This window comes from Ciona robusta, chromosome 10 (assembly GCF_009617815.1).
Source record: "Ciona robusta chromosome 10, ASM961781v2".
Taxonomy (NCBI): Eukaryota; Metazoa; Chordata; class Ascidiacea; order Phlebobranchia; family Cionidae; genus Ciona; species Ciona robusta.
In genome coordinates, this window is record NC_143244.1 from 3,106,896 (window position 1) to 3,126,497 (window position 19,602).

The following is a 19,602-nucleotide window of genomic DNA, read 5'->3' on the forward strand; positions in this document are numbered from 1 at the left end:
CGAAAAGTGTGACGTCACGGAAGGTGTGACGTCACGAAAGCTGTGACGTCACGAAAAGTGTGACGTCACGAAAGGTATGACGTCACGAAAAGTGTGACGTCACGAAAAGTGTGACGTCACGGAAGGTGTGACGTCACGAAAAGTGTGACGTCACAAAAAGAGTGACGTCACGAAAAGTGTGACGTCACGGAAGGTGTGACGTCACGAAAAGTGTGACGTCACGGAAGGTGTGACGTCACGAAAAGTGTGACGTCACAGAAGGTGTGACGTCACGAAACGTGTGACGTCACGAAAAGTGTGACGTCACGAAAAGTGTGACGTCACGAAAGGTGTGACGTCACGAAAGGTGTGACGTCACGGAAGGTGTGACGTCACACTTTTCCTGACTTACAGTAGAGTGGGGGAATACGACACCTTTAGCACATAATATCCAAATACTTATCGGTCTATAAGAGTCATGAGGATACGGTTTCATAATCATATAAATGTATTTTTTGGTTTACTACCAAAGAGACGGAAAATACAGAATGAAAAGGTGTCCCGTCTTCCCCACCCTACTATATGTATCGCAGAATAGACTACATTGTTCTTCAAACAATCTCAGCTTTTTATTTAGTGACCAGAGCACTCGTGATATGCCAAGCAGTGAAGCCTATTTTTTACTTTGCTTATGCAGTAAGTTATTAAATCACATCGGTTGTCAACGTACCGTAGGTGTTTCATCTAATTATCTATTGCTCGTACATTTTCGTTTCGTATTTTCGTGTTCCGGAATATAGAAGAGATAGTTGGTTTTATAAGAGAACTGTTTTCTTTATTGTTGCTTTGACATTACCATGTTTACCTTAATGGTTACTTAACCACGCGTGTTCGGTGTACTAACTTGTACTCATACAACAAATTATGTTTTTACGAGGTTGCATCACGTTTGAAACTTGCTTTAAGACGGGACGTTTTACCAGTTAGGCTGTGTGAGATCTAGTATCTATGCTTTTACCCAGTGCCATTACATCATAGATTCAAAAACCAATTGGATGATGCAATTGTGTACCAGCGGTACAAATTCTTATTAGGTAAGCAATACATGTCTATGATTTTGAAAAGATCCTCTTTAAAAAATACACAACATATCTTTTCATATGTGTTTTGCTTTTAAAAACACTTGAAAAAAAAATGTAGTAACTTTAACAATACACTTTAAATTTAGTTTAATATAGTTGATTGTAAAGACAAACCTTATCCCAGCTGTCTATCCTTATGCTTCCACATGTATACAATATGTGCTACCACCACTTGAAAATCATGAAGTACCTGTTTTGTTTGGTTAGATAAATGTTCCACGCACTGTCTGAATGACTGTTAAATTTGTCACTATTGTCTGGATTGTTTTATAATGTTGCACTTATTAGATTAGGCATGGGTGATACCAATGTTAATGAATGTCCTCATATGTAATTGGTGAATGTGTAAATATGAAATGTTATCAATTTTAGCTCCAACAATTGATTTACCAATAACCCAATTAAAAGCACTGCAACTTTATATAACTGAACTTAAGAACACTATTTGGTATTTTTAAGATAAAAAGCAGTATTTGGGTTACTTTGTAAAACATTTAGTTATTTATTCATAATGCCAACATTTAAAAGAATAGTTCAGCAACTGTTCAGAAGGAAAACTTTTTCTGGTGCCTTGGAGGAATCGCAACAAACTCAACTTGCAAGATGTTTAACAACAACAGATTTAATAGCATTGGGTGTTGGAAGCACATTAGGTAAGTTGTTAAGTTTAATTTTAACTCTATTTGTTTTCTCCGTTACACACTCTTTTAATACAGTGGAGGGGTGTATGAAGTCACCACATATGGTGCTCCTACATGTGTTAAAGGCCCACATGTCAAAATAAATATAAATCATGGTTTTTCTAACCCTGTTTTATATAAATCTAACCTTGTTTATGGTTGTGTAAATTTCTAAAACAAACTTTGGAAATACAAGGGTTATTTTCTAAGCTCCCTCTGTACATCTCGTACTGCCATCTACAGGTGCTGGAGTTTATGTGCTGACTGGGTCAGTGGCGAGAGATAAAGCAGGGCCATCTATCGTTCTTTCATTCCTTGTTGCTGCTGTAGCAAGTGTAATGGCTGGTAAGTTGATTACACAATAAATAGTAAGAAAGCTGTTGAGTTTTAACTGATAAACTTCTCAATAAATATTATAAACCACGTGTTTTGCTTATATTATTTTGATAAAACTATTTTTAATCTGTTGTTAATTTTTGCCCTTTAAGTGAGTAAGGTGATAGTTTTGTGTTTGCCTTTACTTTTAGATTTTTATAAATCATGAAACAAAACTTATGTTGAACATTGTTAACTGTGACATATTCTATGCATCTGACACGAATTAGGCATTCATATCTTTGAAAGATTCTCATTGCATCAAGGAACTTCATCTTTCATTACTTTCTGGGACAAAAACCATAAATATTAGTTTAAACAAAATTTGCATCATGCATACAACATAATTAACTAAATTTTTATTTTAGGTTTATGTTATGCTGAGTTTGGGTCACGGGTCCCAAAAGCTGGTTCAGCATATGTGTATAGTTATATCACGCTTGGAGAACTGTGGGCATTTGTTATTGGATGGAATTTAATTCTGGAATATGTAATTGGTTAGTTAATATAGTCCCTTATATTTCTTTATATTTCTTTGTTGGTGTGTTTGGGCGCCTGGATGAAAATTTACCAAAAATATTAAAATAGCACTTGGATATTGTAGTTTACATTTTTTAGGTGTTTAAAACACTTCTACATAATTCCATGCTTAAAGCTACAACCATTGATCGTGTCTGTTCATGAACAAGACGCTTGAACAGGACATTAACAGTTATAGCTATGATCTATGATCAATACTAGTGGGTTGTCCAACTTTTCATTCACACAGAAAAAAAACACAGTGTTACATACTTAGTTAGCAGTGTGTAAAGCCACTGTATATGGTTAGTAACAAGCTATATAAATCTGCTTCTCTATTTAAAAATAAATATTTAAAAGTATTTATTTAAAAGAAACAACAATATATGTGTTCATGTTAACACACATCGATTGCAGGAACATCCAGTGTTGCGCGAGCATGGAGTGAAAATGTTGATGCATTAATTGGGGGGAAATTTCGGAACTTCAGTTTAACTTATTTGAAAATGGAAACACAAGGTTTTGCTGAATATCCAGATTTCTTTGCATTTGCCATCATACTTGTTTTAACAGGTGTTTAATGTTGTTGATTTAAAAAGTGTTATTCTAGCTTAATATTAGAATATCATTTATGGTGTATTGATAAACAAACTTGAAAACATACCAGTTCAAAGCTCAATGCTGCCATCATGTGGGGGATGTGTCCTTTAACAAGACACCTAAATGTTATTGCTCTAAATCGTCCACTTTATTGGCTATGCAATAAAACATATGGGGTAACTTAGGCCTGACGTATATGTAATGCAACACCTGTGTTATAACGACTACCATTGCTTCATCATATAAGGATAAATATGTAACATTCATTTATCCATTCGTAATTAGTGCATGTGTCTTCAGCAAAATCTGAATGGTATTTGGTTTAATCTAATTTTCGGGGTTAGATTGTCTAAGTTGTGCCACATAAAGAACAAGTTACAAATATTACTTCAGATATATTAGCAGTGTACAACAATTTATAGATCATGCTACTTGTTTTACCACTTTATTAATTTTTTAAATTTAAGTATGATTATAATTGATATAACTTTAATAGGCTATCCAACCTAACATTAACTTATTTTATTCAGCGGTGTTATGCTTTGGAGTGAAGGAATCTGCTCTCTTCAGTAAAATATTCACCGGTGTTAATATTCTGATTATAATGTTTGTAATAGTAGCAGGCAGCATTTCAGCAAATGTTAGTAACTGGTATATCACTGAAGATGATATTCAAAATTAGTAAGTCATGAGTTATAACATATGTTTAAAGTATTTATTGTTAAATAAAAATCGGAAATTTAATAGTATTGGTAATAGTTTTTTTGTATAAACCAAGGTATACTTTAATTATGAATGTTTTTGAGGGTATTAAGTAAACTTTATTTAGTTTTGTCGCAAAATGCAACAACACGAATGCCACAAACCAAGTTACGAATCTCACATCAGCAGCAACAAGTAAGTAATAATGCAATATTACAAAATATATTGGTCACTAATATTTGATTTGGTTGCTAGTAGGAATTGGGTGATGTTTTAAGCTTTGATATTTACCTAAAATTAACAGTAGAGAGACCAGCTATGCAATTTGTCTCACCATTAGCATTAAACATGAGGTTATGTTTAAGATTGTCTGAAAAAACTAATACAAAATTGGGCTTTTTCTAAATTTAGTAAAACCTTTCACTAATTGTTGTAGATATATCAACCGATGAAAAATGTGGAATAACTAAAAATTTTGGAACTGGGGGTTTCTTTCCATACGGTATTTCTGGCATGATGTCTGGTGCTGCTACTTGCTTCTTTGGTTTTGTTGGGTTTGACATTATCGCAACAACAGGTATTACATATTGAAAGCAAAACTATCTAGTAAAACAATATTTTTAAAAAGGCATAACATTTCTGTCTTCAGGCAGCTGAGGCAAATATAACATGTAGATAAATTAAACAACTTGACTTTTAAGTTTAACACAGATCTTAAACGTAGACAAGACAGGGGGTTGACAGTTTGAGTGGAACTATTATTCCACTCGTTATCTATTTTTTCTACATAGTATCTATGTTTAACCGATTATGTCTTTGGTGCCTTAAATAATTATCACTACCTAATATTTTTGTTATCCGTTTAAAAAAACTACAATGGATAAATTATAAAGAACTGTCATGGAAATAACTTTTAATAAACTGTGGCATTTAAAGGTGAAGAAGTAAAAAACCCTCAACGCTCGATTCCGATATCTATTGTTGTTTCTCTCTTGATTGTTTTCGTTGCTTACTTTGGTATCTCTATTGTCTTAACATTGATGGTTCCTTATTATAACATGGATGCTGGGGCACCGCTGCCCATGGCATTTGGTGAGGTTGGCTGGAATTGGGCAGTTTATCCATTGGCTGTAGGTGCTACATGTGCTTTATCATCGAGGTATTACCAATAATATTATTTTTAGGATTTTGGGAAGAATAAAGTTAATTAGGTAATGTTTCGGTACTGGAAAAAATAATCTGTTGCTATTTTGTTTTTTCGATTTTTCTACTAGTTTATAGAATATAAAGTAGGTAACTAATAAATTAATAGTTTTTCGGCTTTATTTCTTTAAATTACCTGAACTCAATAAACATATCTGCACGTTGTAAAATGTTGTAAAAACGTGTAAATTAAATAATTGATATTTTAATATATATTCTAGCTTAATGGGAGGCTTGTTTCCAATGCCACGTATTGTTTATGCTATGGCTCAAGATGGTTTGATATTTCGATTCCTGGCAAGAATTAATCAACGATTTAAAACACCTTTGATTGCCACCATACTTTCTGGGTTGCTTGCAGGTGAATTGCACTGAAAAGAAGTCGTCAAAAATTATATTTTAATTTAATATATATATTCGCTTTATTTATGTGTGGTAATACTGTTTTAGGTATAATATTTTAAAATATTTTCAAATAGTCGCTGTATTGGACAAGAATAAATTTGTAGAACATATAGGCTACGGTTTGTAAATAGAGCAAAAAATTTGATAGTTGTTGAACAACATGTGCACTTTATGCAAACTAAAATCTTTTCAAAATTTGATGACGCACCACTGCTTAAAAAAACAAATCATTAAAACAGCATAATAACAAACTGACTACAGGTGTTATGGTTCTGTTATTTGATCTTGAAGATTTGGTGGACATGATGTCAATCGGAACATTGCTTGCTTATACATTGGTGGCAATGTGTGTCCTGATTTTGAGGTAACAATTATAAACTTTTTTACATTTATTAAAATAAAAACATTATTTATATGTGAATTTCTTTGCAGTGTGTGTAGCGTGTAGGTGTAAATAAACCTATAAAGTTCTAACTAAAAGTGCTGCTTAAACTAACTTTTGAAACTTAGTATCTACAAAAGTGATTTTTAAAAAATCTATTTTTTTTATTTATTACACATGAATTTTCTTAAAAAAGAGAGTTATATATATGCCAGCTCTACCATAATCATACAAGCATCCACATCTATCTCCAAGGTACCAGCCAGACATTACAGTTGATAAAGATGGACCACGAGTATCGCTCGCTGATTTGAATGATATGGACAGTAATGCGTCATTTATGAAAAACCTTGTGAATCCAAAAATGAAGTTTCCAACAACAAAATCCGGCAAACTTGTTTACAGCTGTGTTATGATCATTGGTAAGTTAATACATTATATTCATTATAACATCTGTTTGCTTGTAATATAAAAATTTTTTAGTCACCAGAAACGCAAAATACTTTTGTGGTTTATGCAGTGTTATGATTAGAAATATTTTGTTTGCATTTTTCAGGTAACCAACAAAGCAGTTTTAGGTCGTCTTTTGTAACTTATAGCTGTAGGTAGATTACATTCATAAAAGTAGGATTGCCCCCAAAAAGTGTAAAATTTGCCATTTTGGGGTTAACTATATTTATACAATTTACAATATAATAAAAAACAAAGGGTTAAACAAAACTCAAGTTTCACAAAGCTACATTATATGCTTAACCATACTCAGATGTATAATTTCAATTACAATAAATATTTAACTATGGAGAGGTGAAACCCATTTGTATATAACAAACCCCTAAATAATAATAGTTTGATACAGGCATTAATCATTGTTTGGATTTCCTATGTCACTTACAATCATACTTCCAAATTCTCAGACAGTATAAGCGCTGTTTGACAGAAATTATATCTGACCTATTAACCTGATACCAGGTTCAATGCTAATACCACTATGACACCATCTGCATATGTGTCCTTGGTCAAGACAATTGCCTCAACCTAATGTGCTTTAATAGGTCGACCAAACTAAAAATTAGACTACAGACATAAGTAAAAATATAATTCTTCCCAAAGCCTGCTTGATAACATGAGGTTAATAAAGCCACTAAATATGGTGTGAAATAAACACCTATGTTATAACTCTTGGTTGTTCAACCACATGAGAATAAATAAGTGATCATGATCATCATGAGATATCAGTTACAGACAGACTAATTTGTGAATGCCATTGTAATTTAAATTTGTTTGTAGGTGTCCTCAGCTTTCTACTCTGTGCTACACTTGTTAACTTTGCGAAGCTTTCATATTCTGTTGCCATTATATTGTGTTGTGTCTTATCAGCTCTAATCATTTTAATGACAATAATTATAATTAGACAACCACAGTCCAACAAAGTTCTGGCTTTTACAGTGAGTAATGTTTGCATTAAAACTTTTATATAAAAACATTAGTGGTTTTTAAATCGTGGTCGTTTTACCTTTTTAAACTTTTGCACATTCTGTATTTATAAAACCCGGTCTGCCAAAGTCAGAAATTAAACAAAAACCCTGCAAAAAACGTAATAATAATTTAGTACGTGCAACAGCAACCCTTTTTAGTTGAAACTTTTCATCCCTAGCAGGTTTTAACAACTGTTTTGTTACCGTTGATTCCCTTCTCTTCGTTCCTAATAACATGATTTTTGCTTTGTTTTTAAAAATATAAATCAAAACTATGTATTGTATTTAGTAATAAACATCACAAGTCTAGTAGACTTTTCCACATTTGTTAAAACAAAAAAATTTGGAAACCCTTAGGCCACATGTTAATCAGTATTTACCTTTCCTGAAAATACCGAGTTTAAAAGCCAAACCAGGGATGTATGTCCAAATGCATAACAGTTGACTATGAATAAAAATATATAGAGTGTTCGTATATACTATGTAACAGCATGCATCCTTTATTTTTTAAGGTTCCATTTGTTCCGATTCTTCCAATCTTTTCAACCATTTGTAACATTTATCTAATGTGCGAGCTCAGTACTGGAACATGGATTAGATTTTCTGTTTGGATGGCTATCGGTATGCTTAGGTGTAAATGCTTAGTGTTTTTTTTCATAGGTCCAACATTAAAAATGTATTTCTGGCACATTGTTGTAGATGCAGTGTCTGGTTATGACTACAATATATTTTACGAAACATTTGCATCAGACAATACTTGTTTAAGGCTCGATGCTTCCACCATTGTAAGGGTGCATATGCTTAGACTATACATTTAACAGAACCCTATGTAAAAGTGATTAATTCGAAAAGGTTGCTCTCATAATATGGGTCGTTTATGCAAAGTTTTACCAATCACAGGTTTCCTAATATATGGAGGTTATGGGTTCAGAAATAGTTCCGAACAAAGACGATATAAAAAAGTTCCGGTGGTTCGTTCAACATCCTTCACTCAAGGTCACAACCTAGATCGGGAACTTATTTAGAGAATATACTGGGGAATATAAGTCTTATAAACTGTGTATTAAGTAAGGCCCATGTAAAATTAAATAAAAACATGAAAATCTGATGCTTCAAAAGACATATAAACTTACTAGAAACTTTTGTATTTCTATTCTATTTATGTAGTTGCTTTTGCGGGACATGATATTGTTAATATACACTTAATATTTAAATCACCACATATTAGGTTAATGATCAATATTTTTAGAAATATTTCCCTGACAAACGATTAGACAACACCAGTAAAATGTTTCTTTTAATCTGAACTATTTATTGCTATGTTAATGTAAATAAGATTTGCAATACTTGCTGTATGTTAATACCGTTAGTAAATATGTTACATAAATATGCTTTTAATATGCAATGCCCATTTGTGCAATGTGTGCTTGTGTATTCAAGTACTTTGTATGTTTTGTTCTGGAAATCGTGTTGTGATTTTTGGCAGCAGTGCAATGTACATGGTGTGTGGTGAAAATAAAACAAAACTTAGTCATTTACGTGGAATGTTTGGGTAAAACAAGTTTAAATCTTCTGCAATAAAGGAATATATTCAGGCAAAGAAGTCTGTGATAAGCATAAAATATCTGAGGCAATTATAAATAAAAAAAGGACAAAGTGAAATGTTTGTGGCAGACATAAAATAAGTATAACCTATCAAAAACCTGGTTGAGAACGTAGGTTCTGGGATACTAGGTTGTTTTCATTCCTGTTTAAACAGTGGGGGTAACATGTTTCCGTAAACTGACATCTATGTAATAAATAACCAGACTAACATTTAAAAATCAACTGTATTTACTATATTTACTTTGCAGACTGAAATCAAGTCTTTGTCAATTATAAGAATATACAAAGGTGATCTGAAGAAATAATAGTGCAACATATTAAAGAGGAAGATGAAGCCACAAGTGTAAAATATGAAAACAAATGAAGAAAAGCAGGAAGATCATAAACTGTGCAACTATAGCACTAAACATAAATAACACTACCTGATTAGTAATTGTTGCACACAGGTTTTTACATTTGAAAAGTGTTTTTCTTTAAAGGAATTTGTACAAACAAAATCGTATATGATTCACCAAGCACTTTTCTTGGTGATTTTAAGTGCATTTTTAGCATTGTCATTCTTGCTCTTGGCCAGCTGTATTCTTGCACCTTCATCACTATGAGGTCGTCTCTTCAATGTTGGTTTATTTGTTTCACCAAATCTGTACGCAGCACTGGCACTGCTTATTGTGTTGCGTTTGCTGTAAAGGAAATTATGAAAATATGAGTAATGTGTCCAACACCCCGAGCCTCATATTTAATAAAACACAAATATTTTCATTGCTTGTTAACAACCATACACCTACTTTGTCGCAGATAATGTAGTTTCAGCATATGAGCTGCTACGTACTGAACGTCGCCTCTGTACACTGCTTGGTTCACTTGTTGTGGGGAACATACTGTTTACTACTGTGCTGAAACGTGTCTCTTCTGCAAGTGCTCTGTCGACAGTGGAGCTGCAAAGTATGAACAATAATTTAATAATTTTTGCCAACATTTTGAAAGTATATGTTCCAGGGCAACACACCATAACGGAGATTATTACATTAATTATTAGTTATTCAAAATTGGTTTTACAGAAAACAATCTTCTTAAAAATTATATATTTGAAGGTTGGTGCAAAAGTTGTTTCTATCATGTTTAAGTTGTTAAAATTTTAAAATTAAGTTTATAAAAATTAAAGTTTATTTAGCACAAAGTTGTCGTTTATTGTATACCTGTTTGAACTTAAACTTGAATACAAACTTCTGCTGTATGATTCTCTTTCCCTGTTTGATTTACTTGCTGAAAAAAATTAGTTTACCACAATTTGTATGCAATTCATTACTTTACAAAGTTTTGTTGGTTATTTGGTTCAGTTTGCCAACACATGATGTTATTGTTGAATCAACCAACACAACAAAATAACTTAATTCAATATATACTTTATTATATATATGAAATCAAATAAATACTTTAATATATAGAAATTTGAAAATAAATTAAATAGTTTTAATTTTTGGATTGACCAAATATTAGACAATTAAGCATATTAGCTTTACTGGTAAAGCAATTTTTGAAACACAATGCACACAAATTATTACAATTAAAGATTACATATGATTTATTTTTAGAATATTGTTTAAACGCTTTTGAACCACTGTGGAATTTTATCTACTCAAAAAAGAAGCCCAAGGGTTAGAATTGACTTTGTTTTATAAACAAAAATATTACTTATTGTATTTACTTCAAATATCATCTGTCAATTAACTAACAGCAATCTGTAAATTCTAGCACAAGAATATATTAGCAAAATAAGCAATTGTAAGAAATAACAACTCACATCTGCTTGAACCAGCAGTCGTGGTTTGCGATAAAACTGATCCAGGTGTAGATGCAGCAGCAGCAGCAATTTCACTCGATTTTTGTCGAAGCAAATTACGGTGAGCATCTTTCTGTGTGATCTGCATAGAAATACCAAGTAAATATAAAACCAGAGAACATACATGTTCAGATTTTATAATAATTCAAACAAAATATTTTAAACCATGTTTGCCCTTTTTTATATATTATACATAAACATTGACACATGTAGAATGTTCTACTTATGTTTAGTTTCATTTTAAACATATATATGTACACACTTTATTTAGTCATGATATAAAATACATGTTTTAGTTTATTAGACAATTATTTATTTCCTAAACTTTTTACTTAATTATTTTAAATTTTATTTCATTTTTATTTCATAATTATTATTGTGTTTTTGAATGGTGTAGTTGTAGAGGTTACTCTAAATTTTGGTTTAAACCAATGATCCCTGCCCCCTGGTGTGCCTCGCTGTTGGACCTCATGCATAAACAACATAAGATTGTTGTTAACTCAAAATTGATTAATAATTTTACTGACTGTCTAGCGCCATCCTCTGACTGGGCTATATATTGCCTTTGAAGTGGCGCTAAGTGCACTTCATAACTCAGTTTATTATATGTCTGCCGAGACAACGACTAGGGAAGAATTTCGGATGTCTTGGAATCCTTACCTAGTACTATAACTCCAGCCATTCAGGGAGTCACTACACCTTCCTTCTGTGTTTGTTTCCTTGGGAATCTGGCTATCGCTTATGATTTGCGTTATCGTCAATACATATGTATATATTCATCGACAGGAGAGCATTGATTAAGGTATTAATAATATTCACTTATTGGTTACGGCTAAAACTGCAGTCACTTTAAACCCTAGCTCCTACAATTGTGTTTTATCATCAACTTACCTCTAACAATGTCTTCTCAATATTCCAAACATCATCACTAATTTTATTCAACCTTTGAAACCTTACAAGCATCATGTCAACCGAGTAAGATGATAGTCGGTTGTACAAATAATCAAGATGGATGCTATCCATTGGTTTCTCATAAGGTGGATGCTCTAATGTGAGGTAGTCAAACAAAGACAACGAATGTCCAGATGGAGTTCCTAACCCAGAATCTGATGATGCCAGTGATATACCTATTAGAACAAAGTTGTTAAACAGGATTCATATGGGTAGCATGTTGAGGTCTATGTTATCAAAATCAATGGTTTAATAATTTAAAGCTGGTGGCATAGCTTTAAAGTGGTTGTGACGTAAAAGTGGGTTGCTATTTGATTTAGTTGATTCATTTACAGTGATTCATATATATTTTAAAAAACGTTTTGTGATATTGCAGTTTTAATAGTTAACCGCTGAAGCCTTGCTGATAACTAATATTTATATTTGAATGTTTTGTAAAACTTCAGAGGAGTGACAGAAGGTGTAGGATTATCTCATCGATGTTGTTTGGGCTTCAAGAAGAGATTGGAAACTGTCGGTTTAAATTTGATGTTCAAACAATTAATATACACAATTTGATTACACAACAATATTTCAATCCAATGTAAAATGTATGTGTTTGCAACAAACACTTTGTACCCAACACTTTCTATGCAGCATTTCCACTACCAACATTTCAACCAACCATCTTACACAAATTAGTATTTTTATTAAACTGACCTGATCCATCGGAACACTCTGATAACCTTCCTGCAGTGAAGCAAGTTCCGAATGAATCAGTTGAAAGAAAGGATCCACGAGATGAAGGAGTGGACATGCCTTCAAATCGAACTGTAGGTCGATACTGTTACATTAAAAAAAAAGTTTAAGTCAGTATGATCTATGATGATAATAGAATTTCTAGTTTTTAAATCTATAGTTAACGGCCTTTTTTTTATCTTTTTAAGGATTTTTAAACTTTTAGAAAAAGCAAATAAAAAGGTAGACCTAATCTGTTTGTACATCCATGTAAAACTGGAGTGGACAAACTGTTTGTTCCTCACACTAACTAACATGGTCTGTGCAGGCCACATTAATATAATACTAGTGTGCAGCAAAATAAAGGGGCTTTATTTAATGTAGTCATTTCTAATTACAGATTAAAAGTTTTCACACCCTGATATGTTGCTGTGGTTTATCCACCTAAGTTATGGAACACAGAACATTTAAACATGAAAGTTACTAATTATTTCTCCACACCACTTACTTGCTTAGGTTTAGTAATCCCCAGTCTGAGTTTAAGTCGTTGAAACATGTAAGGAATCATTTCATAATCAGGAATGTTCAATGGAACGCGACGTAGTTTAAACTTTGCATCTTTGTATTCTTGTATATAAATGGCAGAAAATAGTCTGCAAATAATAACGTTAGAACTGAAAATGCATTTGTTTGTATATTAAAAAAGAGTGTAAACAAAAGATGAAAAAAACAAACAAAGAATTGTCGTCATTTAGTTTGAGTGACAGCCTTAATTTTTATTTAGTAAATTTATTAAACTGTAGCAAAAGGTCAACCTAAGTAGTCAAATATTATTATAATGAAGATCTCAGACTTTCGTGATCGAAGAAGTAAGTGGTGAAGAAACTTAAAGAAACCGTGACTTCATAAGAACACATTTAAACTACATTAACTTGTATGAATTACCTGCAAAATATAAGGAACACACAGAAATAAAAGGAGAAAAAGAAGCAGATTGAGAAAGCAGGGTTGACATGGAAGCACAACTGTGTATCGAGCGTCCCTCGCAAGGCACGAAACATTGAATACAAACTGTTTTGGAAGTTTCGGAAATCTTTCACCACAGCAATGGAGTTTAAACCAAAAATCTAGTGAAAAATATTTTTAAAACATCTAACATAAAATCATATTGTACAAAAACATCATTATTTGTTTTATTAATTTAAAATTTAGTTAAATTCTTATTTCTACAAAATCATTATATTGTTCACAAAAAAATATCCCAATTTTTTTAATTTTAAAGAGTAATAAATTAGAATGAAAGTTTTGTAGTTTTTTAAAAATTTAATAAATTCAAATTTTATGTTTTATTTTTGCCTCACATGTAACTTGGCTAAGAATATGTTTGAACATAAATCTCTTGGCTCAAATTATTTTTTTTGTAAACAAATTGTAATAAATTGAAAACAAAACAGAATGTAGTTACATAAAATGAGTATTCAATAAATAAAAATCTTACCAAATATCCAAACAAAGCATATCCAACCATAAGAACAAGCAACATGATTGCGGTGCCCAACACATTTTTACAAGCACAATATATCGTGTCACCAAACACAGACCAACGTTTTATAAATCGAATCAATCTTGTTAGCTGAAGATTAAAACTGAGTTTTATTTAAATTAATAATAACAAACTTAAACATTTATTTAGTCATTGATTGCCAACTGACCATCAACACTTAATATATTTATATTATGCATGGCATCAACTTTTTAATTGGGGTCTACAGGTCTCATTAGTTGCAGAAAAACTCAAAACAATGCTCTTTCCAAAATATTACTCCTAAATCCTAATTACCAGTTGTATTTATTGCTTTACTAGCAAGTACCTACATACCAACTCCTAAAAAATCACTTATTTTAAATTGTCTGTTTTCAACTCCATATAAGTATAAATCAGCATTTACAACTTTTATATTTAAAATAAATGACTTAAAAAAATGTAAAAGACATGTGGCATACCTTTATAAGCAGAATAGTCAGCAGTATGGTAGCTATGTATGTTACGAGGTTTGACAAAAATGCCATCTTATAGAAGTTGGTGAAGTCACTTCTATTGCTCTTGTAACGTTTCATCAGTTCATCCATGTATATTTGCCTGAATATGAAACAGTTGTATTAAAATCCATACAATGAAACAAACAAATACAAGAAACGAAATGAGTAAAGTGCTAATAACACTTCACTGACCTAAATAACAACTATAAAGCCTTGCCTATGTTACAGATGGACAATACTAAACGATTTGTTGATTTATTTCATTTTTATTCCACATACCTGCCTATGATAATTCTAATTAAAGAGGAATAAATAATCAAGAAACCAAAAAATGTGCTTCTTTTTTAAAAAAAAATTGATTGTCCTTACTAGAAAATGTTTATATTATACACAACTTACTTGTACACAAACACGCAGCACAAGAGTAAGGTTAAAAGGTTGACCAAATTGTTCATCCAGTTTGTTGGTTTTTTAGCGTACACCGAAATATTTTGTTTATGGTGAAGAATTTTAACAATTTCATAAACCAAGAACATAAAGCCAAGTACTCCGATAAAACTCTGCAATTAAAGGTAATATTTTAAGGTGTAATGAATATAACAGTAATAATATTTTAATCTTTATGACTTCACAAAGACCCCCAGAAACTTCGGAATCCTATTTTAAGCTTATGTTTATATTTTCAGAAACTGTTGTTTTAGAAATTATTTTTAAAGAAAATTGGTGACACACAAGTGCTCTATATCATGCAATATAACTCATCGTTTAATATTTGTAAAACTTGGACAAAATGTGAAAAAACATGCGATTAGATAGAAGTGATAAATTTTGTTGAAAAAAAATATAATTTGCTTTATTAACTTTGGTATAATTTCAAAATGACGATGAGGCTAAAACCTGACACCATTTTAAAATCGATTATCTTAAAAACTACTTCAGTCCAAATCCAAGTTTTTAATAGAAATTTATTTTGTTTTTGTGAAAATTTGCTGTTATTTCAAAACAGATTGTCCGAATTATTGAAATGCAAAGAAAAGTTTAATTGTATGGGAGACCATGTTTGTACAACCAACTTACAATAAACAACATATCCAATGTGAAATATGAGCTTGGTGTGAATAGTCTTATAGTTTGTGTGATATGTGATGGACGTACTGCGCCTGTTGAACCAATTTCAAACATTACAGTTGTAACAGTAAACCTGAAAAACAAGAACATATTTTGAGATATAAAATAGATTGAAACACAGTCTGAGTATACAAAAAATTATGCTTTTTGATAAAGTGTTTTCAATAGTTATTAAACCATTTAAGTAAACATAGAAATATTTAACATGCTCAACCATGTGTGTTAACAGTTTCCCACAGTTTTCACCACCCCCCTTCAATCCTCTAAACAACACTAAAAAGTTGTTTTTCCCTGAAAAAATATACAAAACAACCCCCCCCCCAAAAAAATAGCGCACTATACAACTGCTACCTTAATTTCTATCTTCCACATGAAGTTTAAAAATAAGAGGAACAACCAACACAAAATGCAAGCAGTTTGAGCAATAAACTTACCATTGACTTGCTGGGTTAAGCATTGTGAACTCAACCATACAAACTCTCGTGTATCGGTCGATCCAACTATCTTCTTGCATCGACTGCAGTTGGTTTTTATACATACTTCCATCAATGTATTTTGAATATCCGGAATCATCATAGATTTGTTCTTGCCCCCAGTAACCAATCCTACAGCAAATTAAAATAATTTTTTAAATAAATATACATACTAAAAAATATTGCATTATACTATGTATTATATTAAAATAATCCGCAAAAAAATATTTTCGTTTATACAAAAAGATTTTTAATTACATCCTGGAACTAAAAATTGAAGTAACTACAACAACATGACTTATTTATCACCATGTTGCAGAAAATCAAACACTAGGGTATTGTTGCATCATTTATTTTAAAACTTTTATAATTGTGTTATTTTGATTTTTTTCATTTTAAGTGAGAATTTGGAAAATCCAATGATGACTGTTGGATTTGAAACCAATTGCAATTCAGTGCCAACCAAGCATTTCAACCACTGTACTATAAACCACAGTAATTTTAATAAGTAATACTCATCCAAAATTATTTTGCAAAAAATAGTTTAAAGTTACCCAGTAAAACAGGGTACTTCGAACACCCATGTTGCGTTCTGTAATGTGGGTGAGTTCTTCCACCCGGGGTAATACGTCTTCTCATCAAGTCTCCATTGATTTGGTGGTAAACAGTTTTGATTTGGTAGAAGTGGGTTTAACTCATTATTTCCAGCTATTGTACATGTTCCTGTTGATATAGATATTAATTGTTATGTAAACTAGATCAGTGTTTTTCAAAGTTTTTCAGTCATTAAAACACATGGGTTATTTGCATCTGGTTGCCAAACATCAAATCATTTTTTTTAAATGTTACACGTGTGCTGTAATGTTTTTAAAAGTAATTGTTCATTAGTAAGCTGGGCGCCATACCTTTGTTAATGTCATGCAGTACATAGTTGAAGACACCCTGTACTATAATAATAACAAAATGCGAAAACCACAACTGCACAATGCAATATTGTGGAATAGTTCATTAAAGATTTCATAAAACATAATTATTAAGAAAAAAAAAATGTTTCACATCTGTAATTCGATAAACATTATTTACTTGGAATACTTCTTTGTTGTCGTATTCGAACGTTACCAAGCAAATGGTTTTGATTGATAGAATTGTCCAAAGTATCTTCAAACAACAGTGGTGACATCACTTGCTCCATCCACCCCCAAACCTCACTTAATCTATTTAAGGCAAAAATTTATAAATACATTTTTATAAAAGTTGATAATACATTTAAGTTTAGTTAATAACAAATTAAAGAAAAAACATTCACTGAAAAGTTGTGCTAAAAATTAGCTAAACACGTCTAGTTTTTGATAGTTATAAACACTGCTAGATTTATTTTATTGAATAAATTGACTCACGTTCTTATGTTATCAAATGTCATTGTCTGATTATCTTGAACACCATATTTTGTCATTGGCTTTTCATATAAAGCTTTCTTAATCGACCATGATGAAAGATAAGACGAGTTGTCACGATCCCACACACAGAAAGCCATCACCGCCCATAAGAACAAACCATGCAGTGTGAGCATAACAAGCAGTTTGTGAGATCTGTATGATTTCTTTGCATTTAATTTACAATGTTCCAATGCAAATCCTCGTGGAGGCCGAACTTTGTTGTTGTCCTAGAGAAAATAAAAAACTTGTAACATCAGCACATAACGTCTGTGTTTTAAGCTTTATTAAATAAATTCAGTAACACTAGTCATAAAAGCTTGTTCTGTTAAACAGAAAACTTAATTTACATATATTTGTTTTATTAAAACGTTCTAGTATTATGGTGCTCTGTTTCACACAACAGTGGTTTTAATAAAGTGTCTAAATCAGCAACCATATTTTAAAAAAACTAAATTGATACAACAACAAAAACGCATAGCAAGCAAAAAATACACGAGTATATCAACTATCAATACCTTGACATGTTCATATGTTTCAACAAGAGGATCTTCCACCAAATTATCGTTTTCTTCAGGAGCATGCTTGCGTTTGAACATAGCAATATATGCTGCTAATATCAACACCTGTTGTGTGCATTTATAAACAGCAGATTAAAAAGCAGAAAAAAATAACAACTCAAGAAAATCTGGTTTATACCTTTATTACGATACAGTAAAAATGATTACATATTTGGTTAACAAATAAAAAGTGGTTTATGGACAACTAGACTGAACAAAATACCCAACGATAAATAAAAGAATATTCCAAACTACATTTTAACAAAAGTATTACCTTGGTTGGTTCAATGAGGAAAAAACTTTCCAATAAAGCAATGAACATCGTGAGGAGCCATCTCTGTGCAACTGTCACACCAAACGCATGCACGTATAATATGATGAAGAAGATGGAAACCACCCAGATAGAGAAGCATAAGAAGTAAGTGAAGTAAATAGTCCAGTGTGGCAACAAGAACTGGTTTTCATTTTCTGAATTTAAACCAAGTGTTGTGGAAGCTAGGGGAAAACGAGAACCCATTATATTTTAATTAGTGAACTAAATAATATGAAAACACTATGACTTTAGTATAAGTGAAAACTTCTTAAACCTTGGGTACAAATTTATTGTTACTTCTGTTTGACTACTGATTGCTTTTATCCATTAGTAACCACTAAACACTGATTTGGAGCAATCATGGTTAAGCGTCTTGCCCATAGAAACACCCACAGTGGGAGCTATGCTACACCTACTTCAACTCACCTCGTGATCTCAAATAAACTCTTCTGCTGTGAGTATTCCTCATATCCGGAAGAGGAACATCATCACTGTCGTAATCCTCCTCTTTAGGATCAACATCATCTTCCACATCTTCCAACTCAAGATCATCCTCCGCGGTAAATTTTGCTTTTCGAGTTCGTCGCAGATTTGTTCTAAAAATAAATAACATATTTCTATTGCGGAAGGTTTCAATTATTTAGGAAACAATGCAAAAGTTATATGTTTTATTTAATTTCATAAACTCCTAATCTAAATATATTGTAATTAATTTAACCCAAACAAATATTTCAACCCCAACCATCGTAAGTAAAGTAATTTGTTACTTCAATATCTTAAAACTACTGATGAAAAAGGATTCCAGTTAAAGAAAACAATTTTTTGTATTCGCAAAAATAAAAGCATATAAACCTACAATACGACTCTTATTAAATAAATAAAGTTTAGCTTAACATATGCAACTACATTTCATCAATTTATTGATTAATCCGATATTTCCACCATTGATTGCTAACTTTAATACTTGATACAGCAATGGATTTTTCCCAACTAGACAAATAACTTAAATTGATACCTTAATACATTTATAATATAGTAGGGTGGAAAAAGATGGGACACCTTTTCATTCTCTTTTCTTGT

At 31.6% G+C, this 19,602-nt stretch overlaps 2 protein-coding genes across 6 annotated transcripts in view; one reads left to right on the forward strand and one right to left on the reverse strand.

Annotated features, from left to right (window-relative positions):
- Window positions 1–259: 259 nt before the first annotated feature.
- LOC149729574 (high affinity cationic amino acid transporter 1-like) lies at window positions 260–8,996 on the forward strand. 3 transcript variants are annotated; one of them, XM_089885721.1, is made up of 15 exons: window positions 260–1,073; window positions 1,650–1,774; window positions 2,045–2,146; window positions 2,545–2,673; window positions 3,113–3,268; window positions 3,826–3,976; window positions 4,125–4,192; window positions 4,434–4,574; window positions 4,934–5,156; window positions 5,422–5,561; window positions 5,867–5,969; window positions 6,243–6,409; window positions 7,275–7,432; window positions 7,975–8,083; window positions 8,363–8,996. In XM_089885721.1, the coding sequence occupies exons 3-15, from the start codon at window positions 2,140–2,142 to the stop codon at window positions 8,485–8,487; spliced, it is 1,677 nt and encodes a 558-aa protein (XP_089741847.1). In that variant the 5' UTR covers window positions 260–1,073; window positions 1,650–1,774; window positions 2,045–2,139; the 3' UTR covers window positions 8,488–8,996. The 3 variants fall into 3 exon arrangements, with proteins under 3 accessions (XP_089741847.1, XP_089741848.1, XP_089741846.1); XM_089885722.1 differs by having other exon boundaries at window positions 1,655–1,774; XM_089885720.1 differs by lacking the exon at window positions 260–1,073 and having other exon boundaries at window positions 1,117–1,774.
- Window positions 8,997–9,272: 276 nt separating this feature from the next.
- Window positions 9,273–19,602, reverse strand: part of LOC149729575 (polycystin-1-like) — a 50,943-nt gene continuing 40,613 nt past the window's right edge. For all 3 annotated transcript variants that reach the window (XM_089885697.1, XM_089885698.1, XM_089885699.1), the window contains 19 exons: window positions 18,949–19,118; window positions 18,484–18,704; window positions 18,168–18,275; window positions 17,614–17,879; window positions 17,300–17,430; window positions 16,771–16,939; window positions 16,178–16,348; window positions 15,693–15,816; window positions 15,015–15,175; window positions 14,580–14,715; window positions 14,074–14,208; window positions 13,521–13,702; window positions 13,084–13,228; window positions 12,558–12,681; window positions 11,799–12,034; window positions 10,869–10,989; window positions 10,264–10,330; window positions 9,853–10,002; window positions 9,273–9,747 (listed from right to left, as the gene is read on the reverse strand). In XM_089885697.1, the coding sequence (XP_089741823.1) occupies window positions 9,576–9,747; window positions 9,853–10,002; window positions 10,264–10,330; window positions 10,869–10,989; window positions 11,799–12,034; window positions 12,558–12,681; window positions 13,084–13,228; window positions 13,521–13,702; window positions 14,074–14,208; window positions 14,580–14,715; window positions 15,015–15,175; window positions 15,693–15,816; window positions 16,178–16,348; window positions 16,771–16,939; window positions 17,300–17,430; window positions 17,614–17,879; window positions 18,168–18,275; window positions 18,484–18,704; window positions 18,949–19,118 (2,989 nt within the window). In that variant the 3' untranslated portion in view covers window positions 9,273–9,575. The remainder of the gene's footprint in view (window positions 9,748–9,852; window positions 10,003–10,263; window positions 10,331–10,868; window positions 10,990–11,798; window positions 12,035–12,557; window positions 12,682–13,083; window positions 13,229–13,520; window positions 13,703–14,073; window positions 14,209–14,579; window positions 14,716–15,014; window positions 15,176–15,692; window positions 15,817–16,177; window positions 16,349–16,770; window positions 16,940–17,299; window positions 17,431–17,613; window positions 17,880–18,167; window positions 18,276–18,483; window positions 18,705–18,948; window positions 19,119–19,602) is intronic.

What these genes read in the sequence shown, in the direction of transcription:
- LOC149729574 (XM_089885720.1), top strand. Translation starts at nt 1,633, where the DNA reads ATGCCAACATTTAAAAGAATAGTTCAGCAACTGTTCAGAAGGAAAACT. An exon ending in TGACATTATCGCAACAACAG is followed by an intron (nt 4,575 to 4,933) that starts GTATTACATATT and finishes TGGCATTTAAAG; the next exon opens with GTGAAGAAGTAAAAAACCCT. An exon ending in ACAAAGTTCTGGCTTTTACA is followed by an intron (nt 7,433 to 7,974) that starts GTGAGTAATGTT and finishes TTATTTTTTAAG; the next exon opens with GTTCCATTTGTTCCGATTCT.